At 41.9% G+C, this 22459-nt stretch overlaps 1 protein-coding gene across 4 annotated transcripts in view; it reads left to right on the top strand.

Annotated features, from left to right (window-relative positions):
* FBLN5 (fibulin 5) overlaps positions 1-22459 on the top strand; it is a 69820-nt gene that overhangs the window by 33906 nt on the left and 13455 nt on the right. For all 4 annotated transcript variants that reach the window (XM_075426187.1, XM_075426188.1, XM_075426189.1 and 1 more), the window contains 4 exons: positions 15222-15344; positions 18108-18224; positions 19189-19308; positions 22151-22273. In XM_075426187.1, the coding sequence (XP_075282302.1) occupies positions 15222-15344; positions 18108-18224; positions 19189-19308; positions 22151-22273 (483 nt within the window). The remainder of the gene's footprint in view (positions 1-15221; positions 15345-18107; positions 18225-19188; positions 19309-22150; positions 22274-22459) is intronic.

Genomic DNA, 22459 nt, shown 5'->3' with positions numbered 1-22459 from the left:
TGACAGCCATCATTTGGTTTCATGCAGTCTTCCCGTAAGACTGTAACATGCCAGCTTTAGGAAGGAGGTGTTCTTCCCCATTAAATCAGTGCTATATGAAGGTATGGTTTTCTAAAACCTGTGTACATTGCATTTTGGGAAATAAGTGATTTTTTTTTTTTTCAGGTAGTATATTGCATTTTGGGAAATGATTTTTTTTTTTTAATTGGCTTGTAACATGAGAGTTTCGCTCACTGATGTTTTCAAGAGGTTTAACTAGTCATAGATGGCAAGTAGCATAAGAAGATAAGAATTTTTTTATAGAGTTGCACATAAGACTTACAATGCTGTCTATGATTTTAGTTCAAAAAAATGAAAATTTTGTCAACATATTCCCAGGCAATTTTAAAAACTTGAGTGTAGATTGGAGCCCAGAGAGCTATGGCATAGATGTGTCCTACATGGATTGGAGAATATCTCTGAATGTAATTAGCAGCTGACAATTTGCAGCATATCCATTAACCTTGTGGTAAGAAGGGGCTAATAAAGGAAAGTACAATGAGAAAGGAAAAAATGTAATTTAACTTTTCACTAGAGCAGGCCCACATGATGGAAAATTCACTGGGATGTGCCTGCTGGGGAGTAAGAGCAGGAGTTTGCTCCAGGAATAACCACAGACATTAAAAGTTCCTGCTGGTTGGAAACGTTGCCTTTTTTGTTTATTTATGTACTTTTTTTTTTAATTACCTAAACAGGACATGCTTTTTCAGTCCAGGCTACTTGGAATTGAACCATTTGGCTTGGGAATGCTCAGTGTGAATGTGTGTCTTTCTCAGCTTTCATGGGCGCTGTGAGAGCAGGTGGGACTGCCTGTGACATTGGTCTTACGACTGGCTGCATGTTCAGCCTTTAGTGCTAGTCAGCAATTTCTGAGTTCTGGTACAAAGAAGGTAGTCTTACCTTGAAGCTTTGGGGACAAAAATGTGGAAATGTGTATGCGTGAATAGGGCAGTCCAGGTTCTAGCTGTGTTTGTACGGCATCCAATGAAATAGTTCTCCCACCTAACAGTTTCTAGGAAATTAATCAGAGATTCTCAAAATATTGCTGCTATAATAAGGTTTACAACTGATCTGTATTTACAAGCGTTCTAAGTATTTTCTCTTAGCTACCTCCAGCAGAGATTTCAGTGTGCCATGGATTCCTGTTGCCTTCACAGGCACCCGATTCTCCCATCCATATTGGCTTCCTGGTATAAGACAGACATGGGTATACTGTAGGGTACCCAGCAAAAGACCACCGTGGTAGTTAGGGGGTGGGAGCACATAGCATACAAGGAGAGGCTGACAAGTGGATTTGCTCTGCCTTCAGAAAGTGAGGCCGGTGAGGTGATCGTATTCCTTGCTGTCTTCAGCTACCTAATGTGAGCATGTAGAGAAGATGAAGCCAGATTCATCTCAGAGGTGCACAGGGAGAGGAATGGGCAAAAGTTGCAACGTGAGAGATTGTTATTAGGTAACAGGAGAAGCATTATCCCTGTGAAGGTGGACGAACACTGGAACAGAGGCACGTAAAATTTGTGGCTAAATGTTGTATCCTTGGAGAAATTCAAAACTCAGCTGGAGAAGACCCTGAGCAACACGACTGAACGGCCCCTACTTTGAGTGGAGGGTTGGACCAGATGACTTCTAGAGGTCACCTCCAACATGCCTTGTGCAACGGTTCTGAGACTGCAGTGCCTGAAGTGCAGGAGCCTGTGTCTGATACTGGTTCTAGCCTTTAGTTTATCTAAGACTCCCATAAAATGAAAGTGGTACTCTCTTTGTCACACACTGAGTTTTAGCGCTGATTTTAAAGTGCTGTAAGATCTTTGCATGGAAGCTGATAGAACAAAGTAGAAGCAATAATCAGAAGTGAAGGATTTTGTTCTCAGGTTTTCTGTAAAGTGAATCTTGAGTTTCACAGATTGCAAATTCAGTCAAGGCTCTCCAGATCAGCACATCCATTTTATGACAGGATCAGCACAGGGGAAGAAGATCTTCCCTTATCTTGATTGATTGATTGATTGATTGGTTGACTGGCGAGGGCCAGGACTCCTGCAAGTATTAGGTAACCTTTATTAGACATTTTCTTTGCTCAGATTCAGCCTCACATCTTGTCCTGCCTGGGAGTTTCACAAACATGCAGCACCTGTTGTGGTCCTGCTCAAAAATGGAAGTTTTTGGGGCGAAATGACCCTCAGGTCTCTGCCTTGAAAAGCTCAGCACATCTGCTTTGAGGGCTTGTTATCTCAGGATTTCACAAATCTTCAAAGTTTCTGTCTTAATTTACGCATGACAGGTAACTGGATGGGTTTTGAAACAAAGAGAGAGAGAGAGAAAGGGAAAAAGCCCTTTGAGATGAAACACCTAATTTTCGAGGGAACCATGAGCTGAAAGTAAGGAGAGCAGGAGAATTGCCAGTACATATCCACATCACACACTAATTGGAACAAAGTAAACCTCCCATATCCACAAAGTTTTCATTTATCCAGGAAGGTTTGCAACCCAGTTGGCTGGCAGCAATTTTTGGAACATTGGAAGCAAATGTGGCTCAATCATTAAAAAACAGTGAATGCCAAATCTGAGTTAAAGCCAGTTATTTGAGTAGGGATTATAGGCATTTTCCAATGATCACTACCACAGAAATAAATAAATAGATGGTTTGCTATGTATACACTCAAAGGGGAATGTTGCCCAACATGCATAGCTCTTTGCTATTAACAGTAATGAGAACACAGCTGTCTCAGCCTAGAAGCCAGTATTTGGAGAGGATAATTCTCAAGGGTTTTTCTTCTCCACTGGCTTTTGTCCACTACCCATTTTTTGCTTACAAAAGAGCCCAAAATGCCCTAACATTTATACAAGAATTACTTTGGCTTTGTGGCACTTTTGGGACTGTTATAAAGCATGCTGACACATGGACAGATTTGAAACAAAGATGAACTATGAAAAACAATTTTCTCCCCTGATAAGCTCCCCAGTGCCCTTAGTGCCAAGCATAACACTCTCTTCACAGTCAACCACAACAGCTCCTAGAGCAGCTGGCAAGGGCTGCTGTCATGGGCAGAGAGCTGAAGCTCTGCCTTCCCAAGAAGGACTTCTAAACTCCCACTGCCTGCAAAGCTTGTGGCTGCGCCGGGGCAGACAAGTGGTGTGAGTCATGTGTAGCTGGTCAGCTCTACAGAGCCTCTACAGCAAATTTAAAATTGCCTGACTGTCCAGACACAAGCTCTGAAAGCGCCATTGGTGTGGCCAGGCTCTTTTCCCTGGTTTTATCAGATAGGCTCAGGGATTAAGGTCTTAGATTCCTGGAGAAAGATAAAGCACTGTAGTCTCCACTGCATGTGTGTTTGACTCACGCAGTTTAAGTGACATGAAGCGATCTACAGGCATGCTACCTCTAGCTGGAGCATACTTGTATGCTCAAGCCAAGCTGCTTTGAATGCAGTCAATTCCTGAATGAGATGCTGAAGCTTTGTGTGAGATTAGTTAGTGATGAATCTCATATTACTATTCCATTTCTCCATAATGGAAATCCCTTGTTTATATATATAGAATCATAGAATGTTTTGGGTTGGAAGGGACCTTAGAGATCACCTAGTTCTGACCCCCTTGCCATGGGCAGGGACACCTTCCACTAGACCGGGTTGCTCAGAGCTCCATCCAACCTGGCCTCGAACACTTCCAGGGAGGGGCATCCATAGCTTCTCTGGGCAACCTGTTGCACTGCCTCACCACCCTCATAGTAAAGAATTTCTTCCTTATGTCTAATCTAAATCTACCCTCTTTCAGTTTAAAGCCATTCCCCCTTGTCCTATCACTCCATGCCCTTGTAAAAAGTCCCTCTCCAGCTTTCTTGTACCCCCTTCAGGTACTGGAAGGCTGCTCTGAGGTCTCCCTGGAGCCTTCTGTTCTCCAGGCTGAACGGCCCCAACTCTCTCAGCCTTTCCTCATAGCAGAGGTGTTCCAGCCCTCTGATCATTTTTGTGGCCTCCTCTGGACCTGCTCCAACAGGTCCATGTCTTTCCTGTGCTGAGGGCTCCAGAGCTGGACATGCACGGGGTCCTCTTTTTTCATACATGTTAGAGATTTCAGGATATCCTGTGAGAGTGACTAGAGCACCCATACTGAATTCTCTCTAGGACCATGTACTTATTGCACACCTAGAATCTCTCTTGTATTTTCAGGTCTCCAATACTTCACTCCCACAGTTCTTTGCACAACATGCTTGAGCAATGGATAAAAATTTTGTCATGTCGCATGTCACAAGTGGCTGCATTTTAATGGAAGAAGCAAGCCTTCCAATAGAAGTTTGTGTTATATCCTGCAGGTGGATATTTGCATCTGTTTGTTTTCATTGCGGCTTTGATTTCTGGATGCATTTGGATGAATTTCTTCTGCTGTATTAAAAGTAGGGCTGTTCTCCTCTTTACTAGTTATTGTGGTCTATTCACAGTCTCAGACCTCTTCAGCCTGCCAAAACGCTTGGAAAAGGAGCTCTTAATGACTCAGTTAAAATGTACAGTCAAGAAGTTCACTTATTAGAGGAAATGTAAACTGACCACCAATTGGCTAAACCAGCTGGCTGGACTATTTGTGCTAGTGATTTCTCAAAGCTCCCCAGGGAACAAAAGTGGGAATAGCAGTTCTCTTCTTTTAGTTCTCTCATGCTCTGTACCCTAACAGAAAAGTCTTTGAAAGACTTCGTTGGAGGAGAAGCCAATAGGATTTCACAGACATGTTTAAAATCTTTATAAATAGTGCTTTAAACTCCTGTATTTTTAATATATTATTTTTTATGGGGTCTTTTTAAACTATCCCATAGAATTGCAGAATTCAGCCATAGAAAATTCACTTTTACAACACTAATGGTTGTACTTCTGTGAACTTTTCTAAGCCTCCTCTAGAGGTTCTTGCATGAGACTATTCCATATCATGCAGCAAAGGGAGGACTGTAAGGACCTCTTGTTAGAAGTATGTTTTAATTTCTTAGTGTGCATTTCCTGGCTCTGACTGCACATCTTTTTTGTTTCCATTGCAGTAGAAAGTGTCACTTACATAACCGCCTAACAGCTGGGAGTATTCTCAGGAAGTGCTCATTGGCTCCTCTCACCACCCTACCAGCAGATCTCAGTGTAGTATACGACCGTAAAAAATAGATCATTTTGAGAAATGGGTAGCACAACAACAACACTGCATTTATGCAGCTGAAAAATATGTTTCCTGCTGGTGAAGATGAAACCGCTGATGTTGAGCAACAGCTGCTTGGTACCTCCTGATTCAGCAGGTTCAATGTAGTCAGAGGGATTATGAGCACATCTTTACCCTGCTCCTGTAGGGTATTTGGGTCACTCTTGTTCTGCTGTACCAAAGCTACTTGGAATAGCATTGAGTGCAGCAGGGAAATAATGGAGATTTCCAAATCACATGCACTGACCATGGATTTCATAAGTTGTGCAGAACCTGCATCAGAAGATCATGAATCCAGAGAGTACAGAGAGTACTCCAGTCCATGGAGTTTCAACATTTAAGCAAAGCCATTAACTGAAATCAGTAGCTTCCCTCATTTCTGATCCCAGAATTAACACGCACGCATTTGTGCAAAGGCTCTCAAGGGACACCAGGAATAGTCCACACAACTGGGTGTAATGATGTACCAACAGTGAGACCTGGGAACTGGTGGGAGTGAGGAGCTGTGGTCATGCAGGTGATGCCAAGTGTACGAGAACCATGCACAGGTCTGTTCTGAGTAGAAGGGGAAGAGGCTGGTGCTCCTTTTGTCCCCTTGCTATGCACTTACTGCATGGCTGTCCTGTAAATCTCAATCACAAAAGCAGGACCAGAACTGCGCTCATAGACAAAAGCCCTTTCACAGTTTAGTTGTTGTTTATCATCTTTGAGTAATGTTAAAAGTGTGCTAGCTAAGGAAAGGCTCGGGTAGCTGGCAGGAGAGCTAGAACCTGTGACACAAGTTGAGCAATTTTCATACCAGGCAGAAGGAGCGGCATTACAGATCCATGCCTCACACTACTTAGTATCCACTTCCAGGCTGACCATCTATGTGAAAGAACACTTTAATCCTTCTTTAGCAATCAACCAATAACATAAAGCACATGGGATGCAGATAAGAAACTAATTCGGCAATCAAGGGCCAGTCCTCAGACACTGAAATATGCAATTAAACAGGTGTTTAGGGAGTTGATCTTGGATTGTGTCCAAGCTCAGCAGGGTCAGTCATCTTTGGAAAAAAACACTGACCCCACACAGCAGCAGTTTGAATTTGGCTTCAATCTGCACTTTAGGAATGTGGCACTGTTATTTCTCCCCTTTTCTTATCAAATGTAATTATCTTGAGAAAAAAAAAGTTTTGAGAAAACATGTGATTTCACTAAGTAAAAATCTACTACTGAGGAAATTATTTGTTAGTGTCCAAATAAGGAGAGGGGGAGAAGTTTGGGGAAAGTGCTCTGTTCCAAGTAATCTTGGAACTGATACCCATGTTACTGAGCTCGGATGTTTAGACCTGGCCTGCAATTATTCCTATAAAAAAATAGACATCCAATCTTTGTATTATTTTAAAATGGAGCCCTGAGGGTTGTAAATGACTGAATGAGCTTCAGTGTTTGAGCAGACAGAGATTCTGGAACAAGCTCGCAGCCTTGAGCCTCTCTGCAAACACTTTGTATCTTGAGAGCAGGGTGAGCTCCCGGGGTTGTGTTGGTACAACAGCGAGACTAAAATACAGACAGAATATTATAAAGAAGTAGGGCGCCAAGATCACCCACACCTCCTTGTAGAAAGGGGAAGAAGACTTTTCATGCAAGCTTTTTTTGCTCTACTAGACCTGTGCTCTCACAACTGTCAAATTAATCTTCAGCCCTACTGTGCTGAACCCCGTGGTGCTAGTAGCTCTCAAATAATCATGATGGCAAAAACATACTCACTTTTGTCAATGGTTGGTCAAAAGAAGGAAACACAGCTACTACTGTGACCCACAGAAATTTGTGGCATGATTATCAGAATTCATTACTTAGGAAAGGAAGTCATGCATGCTAAATATGTTCCAAATAGAACAAAATGTAACAGTCCATCTGCGAAACAGTACACATTGCCAAAAGCATATCGTCTTGGAAATCTGCTGTCCACATTGGCTTCCCTCTTGAATACCGAGTCCAAGCAAAGTTTCTCTTCTAATCGCCAAAGTCTCCAAGAATGTGGTTCTAGCTCAGAGATGATAAGTCCACATCCTTCCATCATAGCTCTCTGCTAGGGGTGTTATCAATTCACCAGCTGGCAGGGTAAGGGGCTGTCATGGAGGGAGTGGGACAGTCACAGCACCCTGACCATGGACCTTGCTTGTGGAGGGAGAAGTGTAGTTATAGATCCCACCACTTTCAACACCGGTGGATGGATTTACCAAGGCAGTAGTCTGCCTTGCTCCTGCAGTGGCAGGTGCAACTCATCTCCTCGTGATGGAGCTTCTTTGGTAAGCTTTTCATATATGTTTACTGTGTTGTGTGGTATGTAACCACATGCTAACAAATACCAGAATGAAACTCATCAATATATTTATTCAACTTTTTTTTTTCTTTTAAAAGTAGTGTTTTGTCGAGAAAGTCTTTTCCTGAAGGACTCTGACATTGTCTCTGGACTGAGGAGCTGATCTTAAGGACTTTGTTTCCCTCTGTATTCTTTAATGCATAAAGTCCTGTTTATGCACAAAGCCCTGTATTTCTGAGCAGAAGAAAGGCAAACAGTGTCTTTGCTTGCAGTTTTTGATCTTCACCTTCCAGTGGGCAGATGCTTCCAGTTCTTAAGCACCTCTGCTCCTTCTCCTCTTTTCTCTAGGCTTTGTCCCCTGGCTTTCCATCTCTTAAAGCCCCTTAGCTTGTCAAACAATCTCCTACTTCCTGCATGTCCACTTCCACTAAACTGTAGTTTAGTCCTCTCTGGGCTCTTTGATTCAGGAGATTGTCTGTAGTTTCTTCCTCTTTATCTTGCTTCATGCTTCATAAAGATGTACTCATTGCACGTGTCCTGAAAGGAAGGTGGTTGACATGCCCAACGTCTTTAGGCTGATAACATCTTCTAGCATAAGAAAGTTATCAACACTTTCTAAATTTTCCATATTTTTTCTGCAGTTACTACAAACATTAGAGGATCTCTCACTAAAGATCAAATTTATTGATAAAAGTAAAAAATTGCACATAAGTACATTTAAAACTTTGCAAAGGAGAAATCACTTCAAAGAACTTTACAAATACCTATTCCCATTTTCAGCAGTTTCAGTGGCCAAGATAGATCTAATAGCCTAGGAAATGAAAAAAGATGTAAGGTAAGCAGGAAGTCTCAGGTGTGACACTTATGAATGTAGATAAAAATAACTAAACAATGTTAAATCATTCAATGAAGACTGTAAGACACCATTTTGACCACATAATCTGTCTTTTTTTGTGACACAGGCCATAGAACTAGAACCTTACCCAGCAGTTGGTGTTTCAAGCACACAAGTTTTCCTACAGCATATTTCAAAGAGAAAATACTGTTCAATTATAAGGCCCTAATGTAACGGAACATCTACCGTGTGCTTTCTGATGTTTTTCATGTGGTTAATCAGTAGTACTGCTAAAGTTTGTGCCTTATTTTTATTTTGAATTTGTCTTCTAAACACAAAATTTTGTGCTATTGTCTTTTGCTACCTTTAGTGACCATCTCTAGGTAAAAACTTTGTATCCATGAAGATGTTTATAGATCCCAGGTAAATGTACCTTGAACTTTTTCTTAAATAGATCAATAAACATGGAATTATCTTGCTCTGAGACAACCTTTCATGACTTGGAATTATTCTTTGGAGATTTTCTGATCTCTTTGCAATATCATTTTTTGAAGTGTTGACACCGGAAATGTATTTCAGTAATTATTTTCATCATGCAATATACAGTGGTAAGAACAATTTCTATTCAGTGTTCTCATGTTTATGCTTGCCCTGTCAGCAATGCTGTGTCAGGAAAAGTTCATGTTCAAGTGATTATCTTTAATGATCCCAGGGTTATTGTCATGACCAACAGTTTTTACTCTTGATATATGGCCTTGCATTTCTTTGCCTTGAAATGCGCTTTCATATGTGTCTACTACACCTAACCAATTACTTTTATGCAAGAGCTCTGTTAGCTTTTTAATTCTTAACTCCATCAGCTTGTGACCCTTTACATTTTATCCCAAATATGAAAAACAGTGGACCAAAACCAGATCCTCAGAATCCTGTAGACACTCACAGTATGATTCCACAGTTATGATTAAGATTTCTGGTCTCCGACTTTTAGCCTCTTTTGTATGAGCAGTATTGAATATGTCTGGTCTTAATTCAATGGATTAGAGTATTGTTTTTCTTTTGATGCTGTTATTTCCTGTTATATTATTGATACAAATGACAGTAGCCTCAGTCCTGCATTCTTCGTGGACATGAGGCAGTGTAAAACATCACTACATCTTCTGATAAGAATTAGCCTTCCTGGTGAGATGTGGTGTTGTCCTGCAGTTTGACATCTAGGTTTTCTTTCTGACCATATTAATATGCTGTCCCTTTTTTTTAATGTATGGCTTTTAAATATTTGATTTTTAAAAAATTTATGGGCAATAAATTAAAAATTTCATTCACTGTTCTATGATTTGGTTAAGCTCTAAAGAATCTGTGAAGATTACTGCTAGCTTTTACAGATAATAAACCACAAAGCCAGTAATTTGCATGCTAAATACAATTAGTTCATTTGTTTATTTTGAAATTGTAAATGATATCTATCCCGTCACTAGGCATCCTGCCATCCATTAAAAATACATTCTGTACCAACAAAAACAAAGCATCAGCACATCACATCCCACAAAAGGCAGCCAGTCAGCCAGAAATATAAAAAAACACTTTCCCCACCCTTACAATCCCCAAATGAAACCCCATTGCCCCAGCCTCCTCACCTCTGTCAAAATGTCAAGTAAACAGAACATCACACCCCAGGGCTGCTAGACCAAACCACCACAACCATAAAATTTTAAGGCAGACACGCTGAGCTAAGAGAGACGGTTGTGGTTAATTTTTGAGTACTCAGGCTCAGGCTCTTGCTGCAAGGCCTTCCTGACAAATGTGTATGGTGATGTCTCCCACCTATTCTCTCATTCAGTCAGTAAACCAAAGAATTTACAACTCATGGCTTTGAGCCATGAGGATCTGTGTTCATTCTAGGTGGTATTTCTTAGGAGGCAGAGAGCAGTGGTCTGGATGGGCCATGTGATTGCTCCTGGTATTCAGCTGGGAAGTAACAAAGTAAATCGTGCCCACTTCAGGTCAAACTTTAATTTTATTCTGGACTTCTGCCTGAACTTACACCCTTGGAACTAGATGTGGGAGCAGTAATGTGAACACAACAACTGGAAAGCTGAATGAGAGAATATACATGACTGCTAATTTGATAGCACACTGCAGCATAATCAAGAGCCGAGACATCGTGGGCCAGTGTTGGCCAAGTACTGCTAGGCAAGAGAAGCTTTGAACAGGGATCCATCCTGCCCTGCCTTGGTTCCTTAGTGTGATTTCAAGTGCTGAACAGCTGCTCTCTGAGAATCAGGAACCCTTAAGGAGTCACCGAGTCCCTAGTCACTTGGGAAAATTTGGACTTACTCAAAATCATTAGGTCTTGTGACGATTTTAACGTCATCTTGTTTTCATATGTAATTCCACAGCAACAGTTCCAGTCTTGTCTGTAAGGGTAAGAAAAGGTGTGGTAGCTAGATAACTCTTTCAATTTGCCACTGACTGTCAAGGGTTCTCTCCGTGTTTCAGAAACTACCAGAAGCTTTCAGGTTCAATGCATCATTAGGGTAGGGCACTAACACTGTGAGTAGCATAGACGAAACAAGTTTAGCTGAAAGAGCCTTTGATGCCTCTGAGGTCTCCTCGCAGAATATAATGCTTTCAGAATGATGGTTGATCTTTTACTTTAGATCTCATTAGCCAATACAGAGGCTGCACAAAATTTCTGAGAAAGTTGCATCTTTAAGGATTGGACTAGATGACCCACAGAGGTCCCTTCCAACCCCTACCATTCTGTGATCTAATAGGGGCAGGCTGTATTGAGCTACATGAAGGACTACAAATCAGAAACATCTGTGACCTGTTCTTGCATCTACCTTGTTGAGTGGTCACAGGCAAGTCCTTTAATTTCTGAGTCTTGAATTTCCCAGTTAAAATTCAGGGGCACTGATACATATCACCAAGTGGGACATTACAGGGGGTCATAGAACAGTTTTATCTGAATGAGGATTGGAAGGCTCCAAACAGAAATGGACTAATTGTGAGCTAGCTCTCCATACAAGAGGACAGGCCCTGCCCTGAATAGTTCTAGGTGCTAAACAGTGAGGGAAGCTGGACTATGACAGAGATTTTTTTATCCCCATTTCTCAGATAGGCAGCAGGGCTTTGAAGATTAAGAGCAAGGATGAGTGAGGGTAAATTCTCAGCCCATGAGCTACAGTGTGGTCACTGCCACTGTGCTAGTTCCTTGTCATGCACAGTAAGTACCAGGTACCTTAGTCTGTTTTCACTGAGGACAGATCTGATTTACATCTGCTTCCCAGTCCACCTCATGGCAATTCTTCTTGTAGCCACATACTGAGTAATCTAGCCAAAATCACAGAAGAGGTCTCCAATAAAGCTAGCTATTAGTAAAGCCTAGACTTGCTCTTGGGATGCAGGTAATGTTTTGTAAGGATCTTGACAATGAAAGGTACTAAAAGTAGGTTCAGTATTACGAAAACCATCCTTGGATCTCAGTGATGGGTGACACCTTCTGATGATTTCATGGTACTGATGCCAAAATCATCAAATATCAAATCTATTAACACGTTGAATGAGGGGCAGTGGGATTTCTAGGGTATCTTGCTTGCTTGCTTCACTTTAGTAACTTTTCTGCTCTCCAGCTGATTAGACTTTACTCTGGGGCTCAGCCAGTCATTATGGGATTTCTTTCAATGGTGAAGGCTGTAACACAAGTTATGCTGGTTCAGAGGCACTCTTTCAGACTCCAGAGAACTGCATCTCAGGGACTTCTTAGCCACATACACTGTCCTTGTGTTGAGTAGTCCTTAGAATTTTTTATTCTAGGAATTTGTCTTGTCTGCTTCGAACGTACAAAACTATTGACAATTTAGAATCACGTACATTTAGCCTCAGTGGTTTACTCTAGTATTTTATGTCACCCATCACAAGGGCAAGGTAATACAAATGAGCTTTGAAGTGGTATTCGCAGGGCATGAAGACACTTAGGATTTATGTTTGGATGGGACAGAAGTAATAAGCTGTGCAACCAGAATAAGAAATGATTTACACATCATTGACTAACTGTCAGATTGTTTCTACTTGCAATTTTCCACTCAACCAAAAATGCCCTCTGTTTTGATATAGTTTCTATGCAGGCATTTAAGTCTAGTGAATCTGTTGTATGCAATGTCTCGAAGTTTTATGGATAGTTTTCTCCCCAGTGGAAATAAGGAGGTTTTTTTCCTTTCCCTGTCAAATGTCTAGTTTTGACTTCATCAACCACACCAGTTCTCACTGTATGCTGCACTGTGAAAATGGGCTGAGCAAGGCACCCTCTGTCCTCCTAGCTCTGATATTGTTCAAGAGGATACCTAACGGTTAGCCATTTGTCACAACGACATTTTTCTGTGTGCAAATATCAGCTTTCACTTAGTGTGCCCATGTAATGTAAATAACTCCTGGCAGAGAGGCTTGGATTATACTACCTCTTTGAACTGAGAAGACTGCCTGCCAAAAATAATTGATTTGATTCCATTGGCTGGGCCTGTCAGAGTTTAATGGCACATCATGGTAAGGGGCAATCTTAGAGAAAGCTAGAGGTGTGTAATACAGAACTGGACGTGTGCACTCATGCCCAAGCAAAAAGATTTTGTGCCTGTAATGCCACTTATACTTGTTGGTTGCATAAAACTTCATTAATTAAGTCAGTGATGTATTATTCAGTGTAAAACATGGGGAGGCAAGGTGTTCTGCATGCATAACTTCAGGCTGATCAGGTTTTCTACGGGCAGCAGAAACTCCACGGGTGGCCTCCATTGTAAAAAATTTTGCATTCAGGTGGAAATATGTCTCCCATATCACTGCAAAAGGTGAAGACTGGGAGTAAGTGAAGAAATCTGCTTGGTAGATAGCAAAGAAAGGAGGAGTGATGTCTTATTTCTCCTGGGTGATTGTACTGCTGCTCACGCAACTGCTACAAAGATGACTCAGGAGAAAAACTGATCCTGCAGCCACTCGTTGCTTTTGGTGAAGGGTGCATGTTGTACCTCTGCAAGAAAGATGCACCACAGTGGCTGTAGTCTTTGAACAGCATTGCTACCGTACGTGGTGGCAAGACCCTGTCCCTCATTTTGCCACTACTGGTCTTCACCTATTAACATTACTGGAAGCAGGGAGCATGGAAAATGACAATCTCCTTTTTAAGCTCAGGGTAGGCTAGAAACAGCAGGGTTGGCCAGATCCCAAGGTCTCACTCCTAAAACAATAAGCAAGCATGACAAATAGAGAGCTTTTTCATTTAGAAAACATTAATGTCATCCTTATTTAATTTATGGTTAGATAAAATCTGTGTTCAAATACTGCCAATTCTGTGTGATAGGCTGTATGAAGGGAGGATCCAGAATTTTTAGCCCAATCACAGAAGCCATAGATGAACTGAACAACACATCTATGTACCTATATAGTCTAGACTTGTTATCTTACTCCTTTCCCACTTCCCCCACCACTTTGCCAAGCTTTGCTCTGGCCCATAAATACGTGGGAACTGATTTCCAACAGACTTAATTACCTCTAATTGTGCCACTCTTGTTATCTTACCAGCTTTGACTGACCAGAAATTGCTATGGTACTGATGTTGGCCAGATAAGGACTCTAGACTCTCTTCATATATATAATATGTTTGTATGTATTTATATATCCAAACATGTTAGATATGCTGCTGTGGTAGATCGAATCAGTTATTATTTCATGACTGCTGGGATTTCACAGCCGACTGGCTGTGCTAGGTGCCTCAGACGCAGATATGGAGACATAATTCCTGCCCTCTGGTGCCGGCTCCAGCCCAGTGCGTTTGTGAGATACTTTCAGTCATGACCCAACAGAGTCTGGGTTAATAAGAATCAGGGAGGGATGAAGGGAGTAGCATTGCTCGGATGACATAGTGCTTCAGCAAAGGCCAGCGCACAGCATGCTGGAATAAAAAATAGTTTAGGTATCAATAAATAAAACATAGAAATCTGAATTGGCTGAAAAAATGACACAATTTGTCTTTTGATATTTCCATTTCTGACATCTAGAGGCAAACCCAATGCCAGAAACATCAGGGAAGAGACTGAGCAAGGAGGAACTCCGATTGAACTTATGACTCTGAAAGGCATTTTTAATCAGTTAGGTTCCAGTGTCCTGGCTTATATAAATGTAGGAATGCTATTCACCCCCCTTGCAGAAAAAAAAAATAAAAATCCCCAAACAAAAACATCCTAAGGGGTTGTAATAAAGAGCCAAATACATTAAAAACAATAAGAACAGTTAAAAAAAAATAGTTTTATTGTCAGGAAATTGATTCCAGGGAAGTATACGGGGTTTTTTGTCAGGTAAAGGTTGATTTTCGTTGAACTTTCTGTCAGAAAAATTACAGTGAGATAATCTGCATTTGTGGGGGTAGGAAGTAAATTTTTTTTATATGTCTGCATTGTGTTTGTACATCTCTCGAACTCCAGTTCTTCTTACTCCGCAGTGGAGTTATGTAGCCCTTTCAGCAGCCTTTCCCTACGACTTGACACTGCCCTGTAGCATGGAAATTGAAGTTCAGTGACAAACCAAATGTAGAAGTAATAAAAATCTCAAGGTAATGCAATCCCTTTCTTGAGGAGCTCTGAGAACCACTGGGTCATCTGCAAATGGGAGGGATTTGATGAGCACCCTCAGTTCTCAGTGCCCTCAGACATTTATTCTTATGACTTTTACTTTAGGTTATGGTCATTTTCTCTACTCCACTGCACTTTGGTTCCTTGCACAGACCCGATGTACACATGGTGAATGCACGTCCCTGTACAGTGTGAACAATCTTTTGTTGTTGCCATTTGTAATATTTTCTTGCTGTATTTCTGTGTTGCAGATGTGGACGAATGTGCTTCAGATTCTCACCAGTGTAACCCCACCCAGATCTGCATAAATACTGAGGGGGGCTATACCTGTTCCTGCACTGAAGGCTACTGGCTGTTAGAAGGCCAGTGTTTAGGTAAAAACCTCGTGTGATGTGAGATTTGTGCATCTGTTTATGCGTATCTATGAATAGCTGAAATAATGTCTGGGCATCTTTGTCAAGTACATGGTTAAACCTTCAGCTACGTGGAAACTCATGTCTTTCATCTTTGACAGTGCCAACAGTATGCTTGGCAGAGAGACTCTCTCACGGAACAAGAATGTAGATGTAAATGCCATATGACTAGCATCCATGTTACACGTGGGATTTTAATATTCCCAGTTTGGTGGATTCTCTTTCATACAAGGTCAATCACAGCCATGTATGCAAAAAGATCTGTTCTCAAACAGACCTGTCCTTTCCACACCGTGACAGTTTGGACCCGGAAGTATCAGTATTTCATGCCAAGAAATAGGCCGGTAAATCCTTAGATTCAACCAACCCTTTTGATTGGGGGTGAGAAAAAAATTGCCTTTGAACGGGGTGCCATTTCGGTAGCTTCCATGCAGTTTTATTTCGATGTTGTTATTTTCCTTGCAGCAATGTCCTGTTCATCCTTTTAGCTGAGCCCTGTTGAAAAAACATCCCTCAACAAACAATGTGGGAAAACCCTCCAGCTCCCCTGTCCTCCAGCCCATTCCCCGGACTTGACATGCGCATGGGATAATGAAGTAGATATTAATTTTAGGTACACAGATAGGACCTAGGAGATAGGATACAAGTGGGTTTTTTTAAAGTTTACTCTTTTTTTTTTTTTCCCCTTGGCATGGGCTGATTGCCTGCCAGCTCTGCGGAGCTGGACCATCCTGTCACAACACCTCCGCTGGAAGGAGAACGGGCTTTCCCTGCCCATCCATTCCTGGAACTCCTCCAGTTATTTTCCGACTTTCTCCTCCCAAGTACCAATTCCAGTGAAGGACTGACTCACGGCTGCTTTCCTAACTACTGCAAACAGCTGCTGTGTAACTCACCTGGCAGGGACAGAGCTGAGCCTCGTCCAAGTGGGCTCTGCGCAGCCATAGCTGCCTTGGGGAGTCATGGTCTTGTATTCCCCTGGGATAGGAAGTCTGCAAGCCCCTTACTCCATGATGTCTGGTAATTCCCCTTCTCTTGGGAAAAAAGCTCGTGCCAGGGGTTATACAGGCATATGTGATGGGGTGGGGATGAGGGCGGGCAGAGAGGTGGATTCTGCTCTACGTTGTCTGTTGTGTGACCCATTTACTTCTCCGAGGTGCAGCCCAAACTAAAGGGTTATGTGCCGCATTCAGGATTTGGACACAGATCTAAAGAAGTACTTTACTGCTTGATGGATATACCAGAGAACTGAAGTGGCTGCATCGCTGAACTGATTTGAGTATCTGCTTATGCCATTTAAAACAGCCAGTAACATCCCAATGTTGCCCACTTTAATCATCATGGGGTGGATTATTACAAGGCAACACAAAAAGCTAAATGCAAATTGCATTTAGATTCACTATACTTTTCCACAAATGTCAAAAAAGTCTCAGTTTTCCATACTTTCCACTGGCCTTGGAGAATTGATTTTTGCTGGTGTAAAGCAGTAAAGCACCATTTCATGTAATCAGATGGCTGGGCTGGATTTTTAGAGACAGTCTTTTTTGGTGCACTCTTAGTAAACCACAGTTATAGAAAGCTACACTTCTGCCTATTGTAATTATCTCAGAAGGATACAGAAGGAGCCAGTAGAACAGTGTCTACATGACCCACCCACAAGAAGCTTTGTAAAAGTCCTTATCCTCAAAATGTAGCACTCTTGAGATAACAGTCCTGCAAAAACCAAAGCATGTATTTAATGTATTGTGTCAGAGAAATGAGATATTAAATTGCTTAAAACCGATGTCATTTTTTGCAGGATTTGGGCCAAGCCTACTGCTGGCGTGCATACCATAGCTGACCCTGCCCTTCGGGTTATCTTGCTATTTAGAAGGCAGTGGGAAATAAAAGCTAGTAAGGGTAAAACTGCGTGTCAGTGTCCTTGCTAATTTACACAGAGTATTTTCAAGACTTTTGACATTTTCAGAATGGTTTCCTGAGACTTTCTATGGTAAAACCACCCCAATGAGGCCAACAATATAAACTTGAATTGCAGGATGTAGCTACTTACACAAAAGATTCACAACATTGTTGTTTTTATGGCATTACCACATCATGTAAATGTTCGAGTCGTTCAAGAATAGTTTCCCAACACATTCTTAATATTTAACACTAAAACAGGCAGCAGCCAATTTAGTTAACAAATCATGAACTGCTGGAATTCATGCAGATACATATGTATACATGTGAACTGTAGGGAGAATACTGTCATTTTGATTTTCACATACATTGGAACCTACGGTGAGGGTCATTTTGCCAAAGCCTGTGCCTTCTTGCTTTGCTCCTTCTGGCAAACTGGCTGGAGATAATACACTTGGTTTTCAGCCACACAAACTTCACTTCACACCTGTAGAACTGCATCAAACCAGTCTCATACAAGACTGATTGAACAGGAAGTAGAATTAGACTCAGCAGATCTGCTGGGAAGAGTACAAAGACAGTAGAAGACCTAAGTCAGATACTGCAGCTTTCTGAGATTTTTGGAAATGATGTGAGCCGTCTTTCAGTATGGAGCGCACACAATTTCTAGTAAACACAACAGAAGCTGCAGGTCCTCCACAAAATGAGTGCAGGCATCATTCTTTCAAAGATTCTTTGAGGAAGCATTTATTTGAATGTGTTTGCTGCTTTGTAGCTGCAAGTGAAAATGCAGACCACTCTAGTTTCCATCTTTCCCATCTGTAGATATCGATGAATGTCGCTACGGCTACTGTCAGCAGCTGTGTGCCAATGTGCCCGGTTCCTACTCCTGTACGTGCAACCCAGGCTTTACCCTTAATGATGATGGAAGATCATGCCAAGGTACTGTGTGTGGGAAATCATCACTGAAATCTGTTGTCCTAACCCCTAAAATTTGTTTTAATTTTTAACATGCAAGTAACTTGCCCAACATTGCTTTTGAAAATGTTCATAGGTTTGTCAGCCTGACATATTTCTGCAGCTTCACAGTACCTCAGAGGGGTAGAAGTGCAACACGACCAGTGTATCAGGAGAAATATGCACAGAGGCCCAAGCCCCTTAAAATACAGATTTACTCAATTCACTTAAATTACAGAGAGTTTAGGTACTGAAGTTACTTTTAAAATCTGAGGCTGTGTGACCCACCTGAGACAGAAAAATTCTGTCAGATCAGCAAATTAGATCTGAGTGTTCCAAGCTCCAGACTTGGGTCCTGACCATTAGACCGCCTTTTGCTGTGATGTGCTACCTGAATCAAAGTCAACACAACCTCTTCATAAAGCATCTCCCTAGCTAGGCAAGGAGCATCTTCCCACATTCTGCAGGACATGGTCTGCTATTGATGTGAGGACTTCCCAGAAGTTGCTGATGTCCTAAAAGGAAAAAAATTTTGGTTTTGTCACAGCCCTAGGTTTCTGTAAGGACCGTTCCTCATTGCATTATCTTCCTCAGGTACATCCTGCTGCATTTTGTCTCAGGTCTGTTCTGACAGAATCAGTTCAATGGTTTTAAAATTGCAGGGTAAAACCAGAAGCATTTGTAATAAATATTTCATCCCCATCTTCCATGTTATTTTTTTGATTTAAGACATTCCCAAAATGCTTCATTTCCATGCATGTTGTGTTTCCAACATGCTACTGTCAGGCATCAGCCTGAATACCAATAAACAATACTGACTTAGTTATATTTTTTTCAGAACAAATCATTCTGACTGTACAGCTAATCTCTTTGAAATGCTTTACAGTAATGAATTGAAAATAGAGTTTGGGGAGAAGTCACTGATGCATTGGGCATTGGTTTCCCGTAGATGTGAATGAATGTACAAGCGAAAACCCTTGCACTCAGACCTGCGTCAATACCTACGGCTCTTTCCTCTGCCGCTGTGAACCTGGCTACGAACTGGAAGCTGATGGAGTTAACTGCAGTGGTAACTGTCTTTTTAGTTATTTATTGCTTTGGTTTCTTTAATTCTGTTAAGTTTTCTTCTTCCAATGTATTGTTTTGTATATGCTTTTTAAAAAGTTTTTTGCCTTGGTCCATGGTTAGCAGCAGGATAGCTGCAACTTGTATGATCTTCTTTCCAGTTACAGCACACAGCAAATACCCAGAAAAGCACAATGGAGCAGGGCTGCAACTGGTTTGAAAGAAAGAAGTTAACTATTAAAAAGCTCTGAGATAACAACGAAACATAAGAAAACACTTTCTAAATGCGGAACAGGGAGCTTTATTGGAGCACATAAAGCAGGGACTGCCCTAGAACATTCTTCCACGATTAAAGAAATACTTTCTATAAAGCACTTTTCCAGTTGTCTGTTGAATGCATGTATCCCTCTTGCTCTTACAACCCCATACTTGTGCCTGAAACCTTCCCCAGTTTCCCCTATATGGCTCTGGCTACACTTCAGAAACAATATATGGTTTGTTAGCACAGCTACTGCTGATCTGTTCAGCACATAGCAGAAGAAACTGTGCTTATGTCACTGTACTTTTTCCTCCTTTGTTTTTGTTTTTGTTTTACTGCTTGATTTTAATTGAAAGCAAAACTTATTTCTGTGCTTAATGCTCCCACAGCCTGATAAAATTAGAGATTCCAGCCAATAGGTCTTGGAAGGAAAAACACACTGGAAAATACTTGGTTTTTAATTTACAGTAAACAGATGTAACATGCTGTTTCTGAGAGAGGAGACATGTGATATGCAGTATGCGTATAGATTAGTGTTTCCAAAGCTGTTCTTCCCTGCAAACCTCCTTATTACAAGGGAAGGAACAAAGACTTAGATCTCTAAAGGGTCTTGTGCATTTAACATTTAGAGCTGCAATACCCAGCTTAAGTTTTCTGCTTTCTAATGGAACTTCTTCTTCTAAGTTAGTCTCTTGCACCTTTCTATGTGTTCCTGAGCTAGGCTGGGGACTGAACCAGTTAAGTTCAATGCAATGCCACATACACATTGCCACTACAAAATGGTGACAGAAGAGGTGGTGCCTGAGCCTCATTCATGTCTGAGAGTTAAGCCAGCAAAAGAGACTTTTCGCCACCCAGATTTAGAGCACAAAACCTTTCCTTGACAGTTCTGTGCAAGAAAATGCTTGTCAAAGAAGGTTAAATTTTGCTGGATGAGATTTTTTCGCTTCACAAGCAATCACTAGACATCACTGAGCCTCGCAAAGGGAATGCCTGGTTAGAACACTCCTATGAGACACCCAAGATCCAGGTGTACTTCAACAGCTACTGGATTAGTCCATGGCCTAACAGCCAGCTTACCTTGCAGATGGGAGGCATCCCTGCCCTAATTCAAGGAGAGAGGCAGAGAGTTCAACCTGGCTTTCCCAACATCGGCATTATTTCCTAATCACAGAGCTCTTGCATATGCGTTAGATGTGCTCTGAAATGCCTAACATCATGTCCTCTGTGGGTTGTCAGCAGAATGCCAGTGTTTAGGCACAGCAAAGATGTGTCTGTCCTATGTGGGCTCAGCTGCAGAAATGTAGGACCTTCGGGGCTTTAAGTCCCTCCAGCACTTTACAGCAGCTGAGCACAGGTTATATGAATCCGATGTGCTGGAGCGCTGGGGTAGGAGACTTCTAGGGGATGGGTGATATCTCAGTCGCTTTACAGAGTCAGCCCTCGGTCCATGTTTTGTCAGGAAGGTGTTTTTTTCAGCGAACTCACGGGGGCAAGTCACACATTAACAGGACTATGTATGTGTAGAGTTCCTCTCATCTCCCTTTTGATAACGTGGTTGCAACCATATAACCACTTTAAAATATGTGGACTTCAAATACTGCCCAATCCATCTGCACAAAACACCAAAAGTGGATAAATGGACTGAGCCCAATTTCAAAGAAAGGGAAATTCAGTCTGAAGAGTAAAAGTGATTTGCCTGGTAGAATCAACAGGTCAGAACTGGGAATAAGAGCTTGGGAGTTCCTGGCTGGGGCTCTGGCCTTTGTTTCTTTCTTCCCCTGAACAGGGAAATAAGGAAATGATTAACTTCAGCCTCCCTCAGTCCAGCGCCTTTGCATGTGTTTTCCCCACCATCAGCCATGCCTCCCTGCGCAGCTCTGAAGTTCGTCTTTCTCACTTGAGCACAGTTCTGCAGAATACAATGACTGGTCAATTCATGAGTGCAAGGGGAAAAGAGCACAATTTCTGCTTTCAATCAGTGATTTGTCAGACTGCTTAGCTTCCTGGGTATCATCTGGGAGATGGCTGGGCCTTCCAGTAGGTCTGACCCAAGCTGGGATGAGCTCTGTAGTCTTGCTGGAATGCCTTGGAAGTAACTGGCTAGAGGCTAAGAAACATAAAACAGCCGGGGCTGGCTGCAGGAGTTCTGCTGGGACCCATGTGGCCCTGGGAAAGGGAAGTTCACTCTCCAGAAAAAAGGAAAAAACAAAAAAAAGAAAAGAAAACCACCGCCAAGTCTCTCCTTTCAAATTACAGTTGCAGCTTTGTTGTTGGAGTAGCTCAATCTCTGACGTAAAACAGAACTGAAAACGTGGCCAACGGGTGACAGGTATTCGAAAATAAAAATAAATAAACAAAGGCCATGCATTGTGTTCAGCAGCAGCTTTGGTTTCCCTAGGAGAAAAATATTTAACCAAGAACTTGTTGTATAGCATTTTGCTAGGTTGCTGCAGAGCTCTAGGGAGCTGGAGGGTGCCAACCTCCAGCTGGGACGATGGGCACATAGTTTGGATGGCCACCTGCCTGTGGGACTGCTGTTTTGACTGTAAAGCCAAAGAGACTAAACTTTCTTTTACCACTGCAGACATGGACGAATGCAGCTTCTCAGAGTTCCTCTGCCAGCACGAATGTGTGAATGGGCCTGGTTCTTACTACTGTATCTGTCCTTCGGGCTATAACTTGCTTGATGATAGCAGAAGCTGCCAAGGTAAGAACATTCCTGTGCTGATTAAAACCCGAGGGGACCAGAAAATAAGTCCTATGTCTGGAAAGAGGTTTTCAAGAATTGAGATGCTTGGCCTTGGCAATGTGCAGTGAAATACTCATAGGGGCCAATTATGTAATTCTTTTAAGAATGTCATCACGTGAATAGTCCCACTGAGGTCAATTGGTC

Source organism: Opisthocomus hoazin, chromosome 7, assembly GCF_030867145.1.
Source record: "Opisthocomus hoazin isolate bOpiHoa1 chromosome 7, bOpiHoa1.hap1, whole genome shotgun sequence".
NCBI classification, from domain to species: domain Eukaryota; kingdom Metazoa; phylum Chordata; class Aves; order Opisthocomiformes; family Opisthocomidae; genus Opisthocomus; species Opisthocomus hoazin.
The sequence above is the reverse complement of the archived record's forward strand: the minus strand, read 5'-3'. Positions and strand labels throughout refer to the sequence as shown.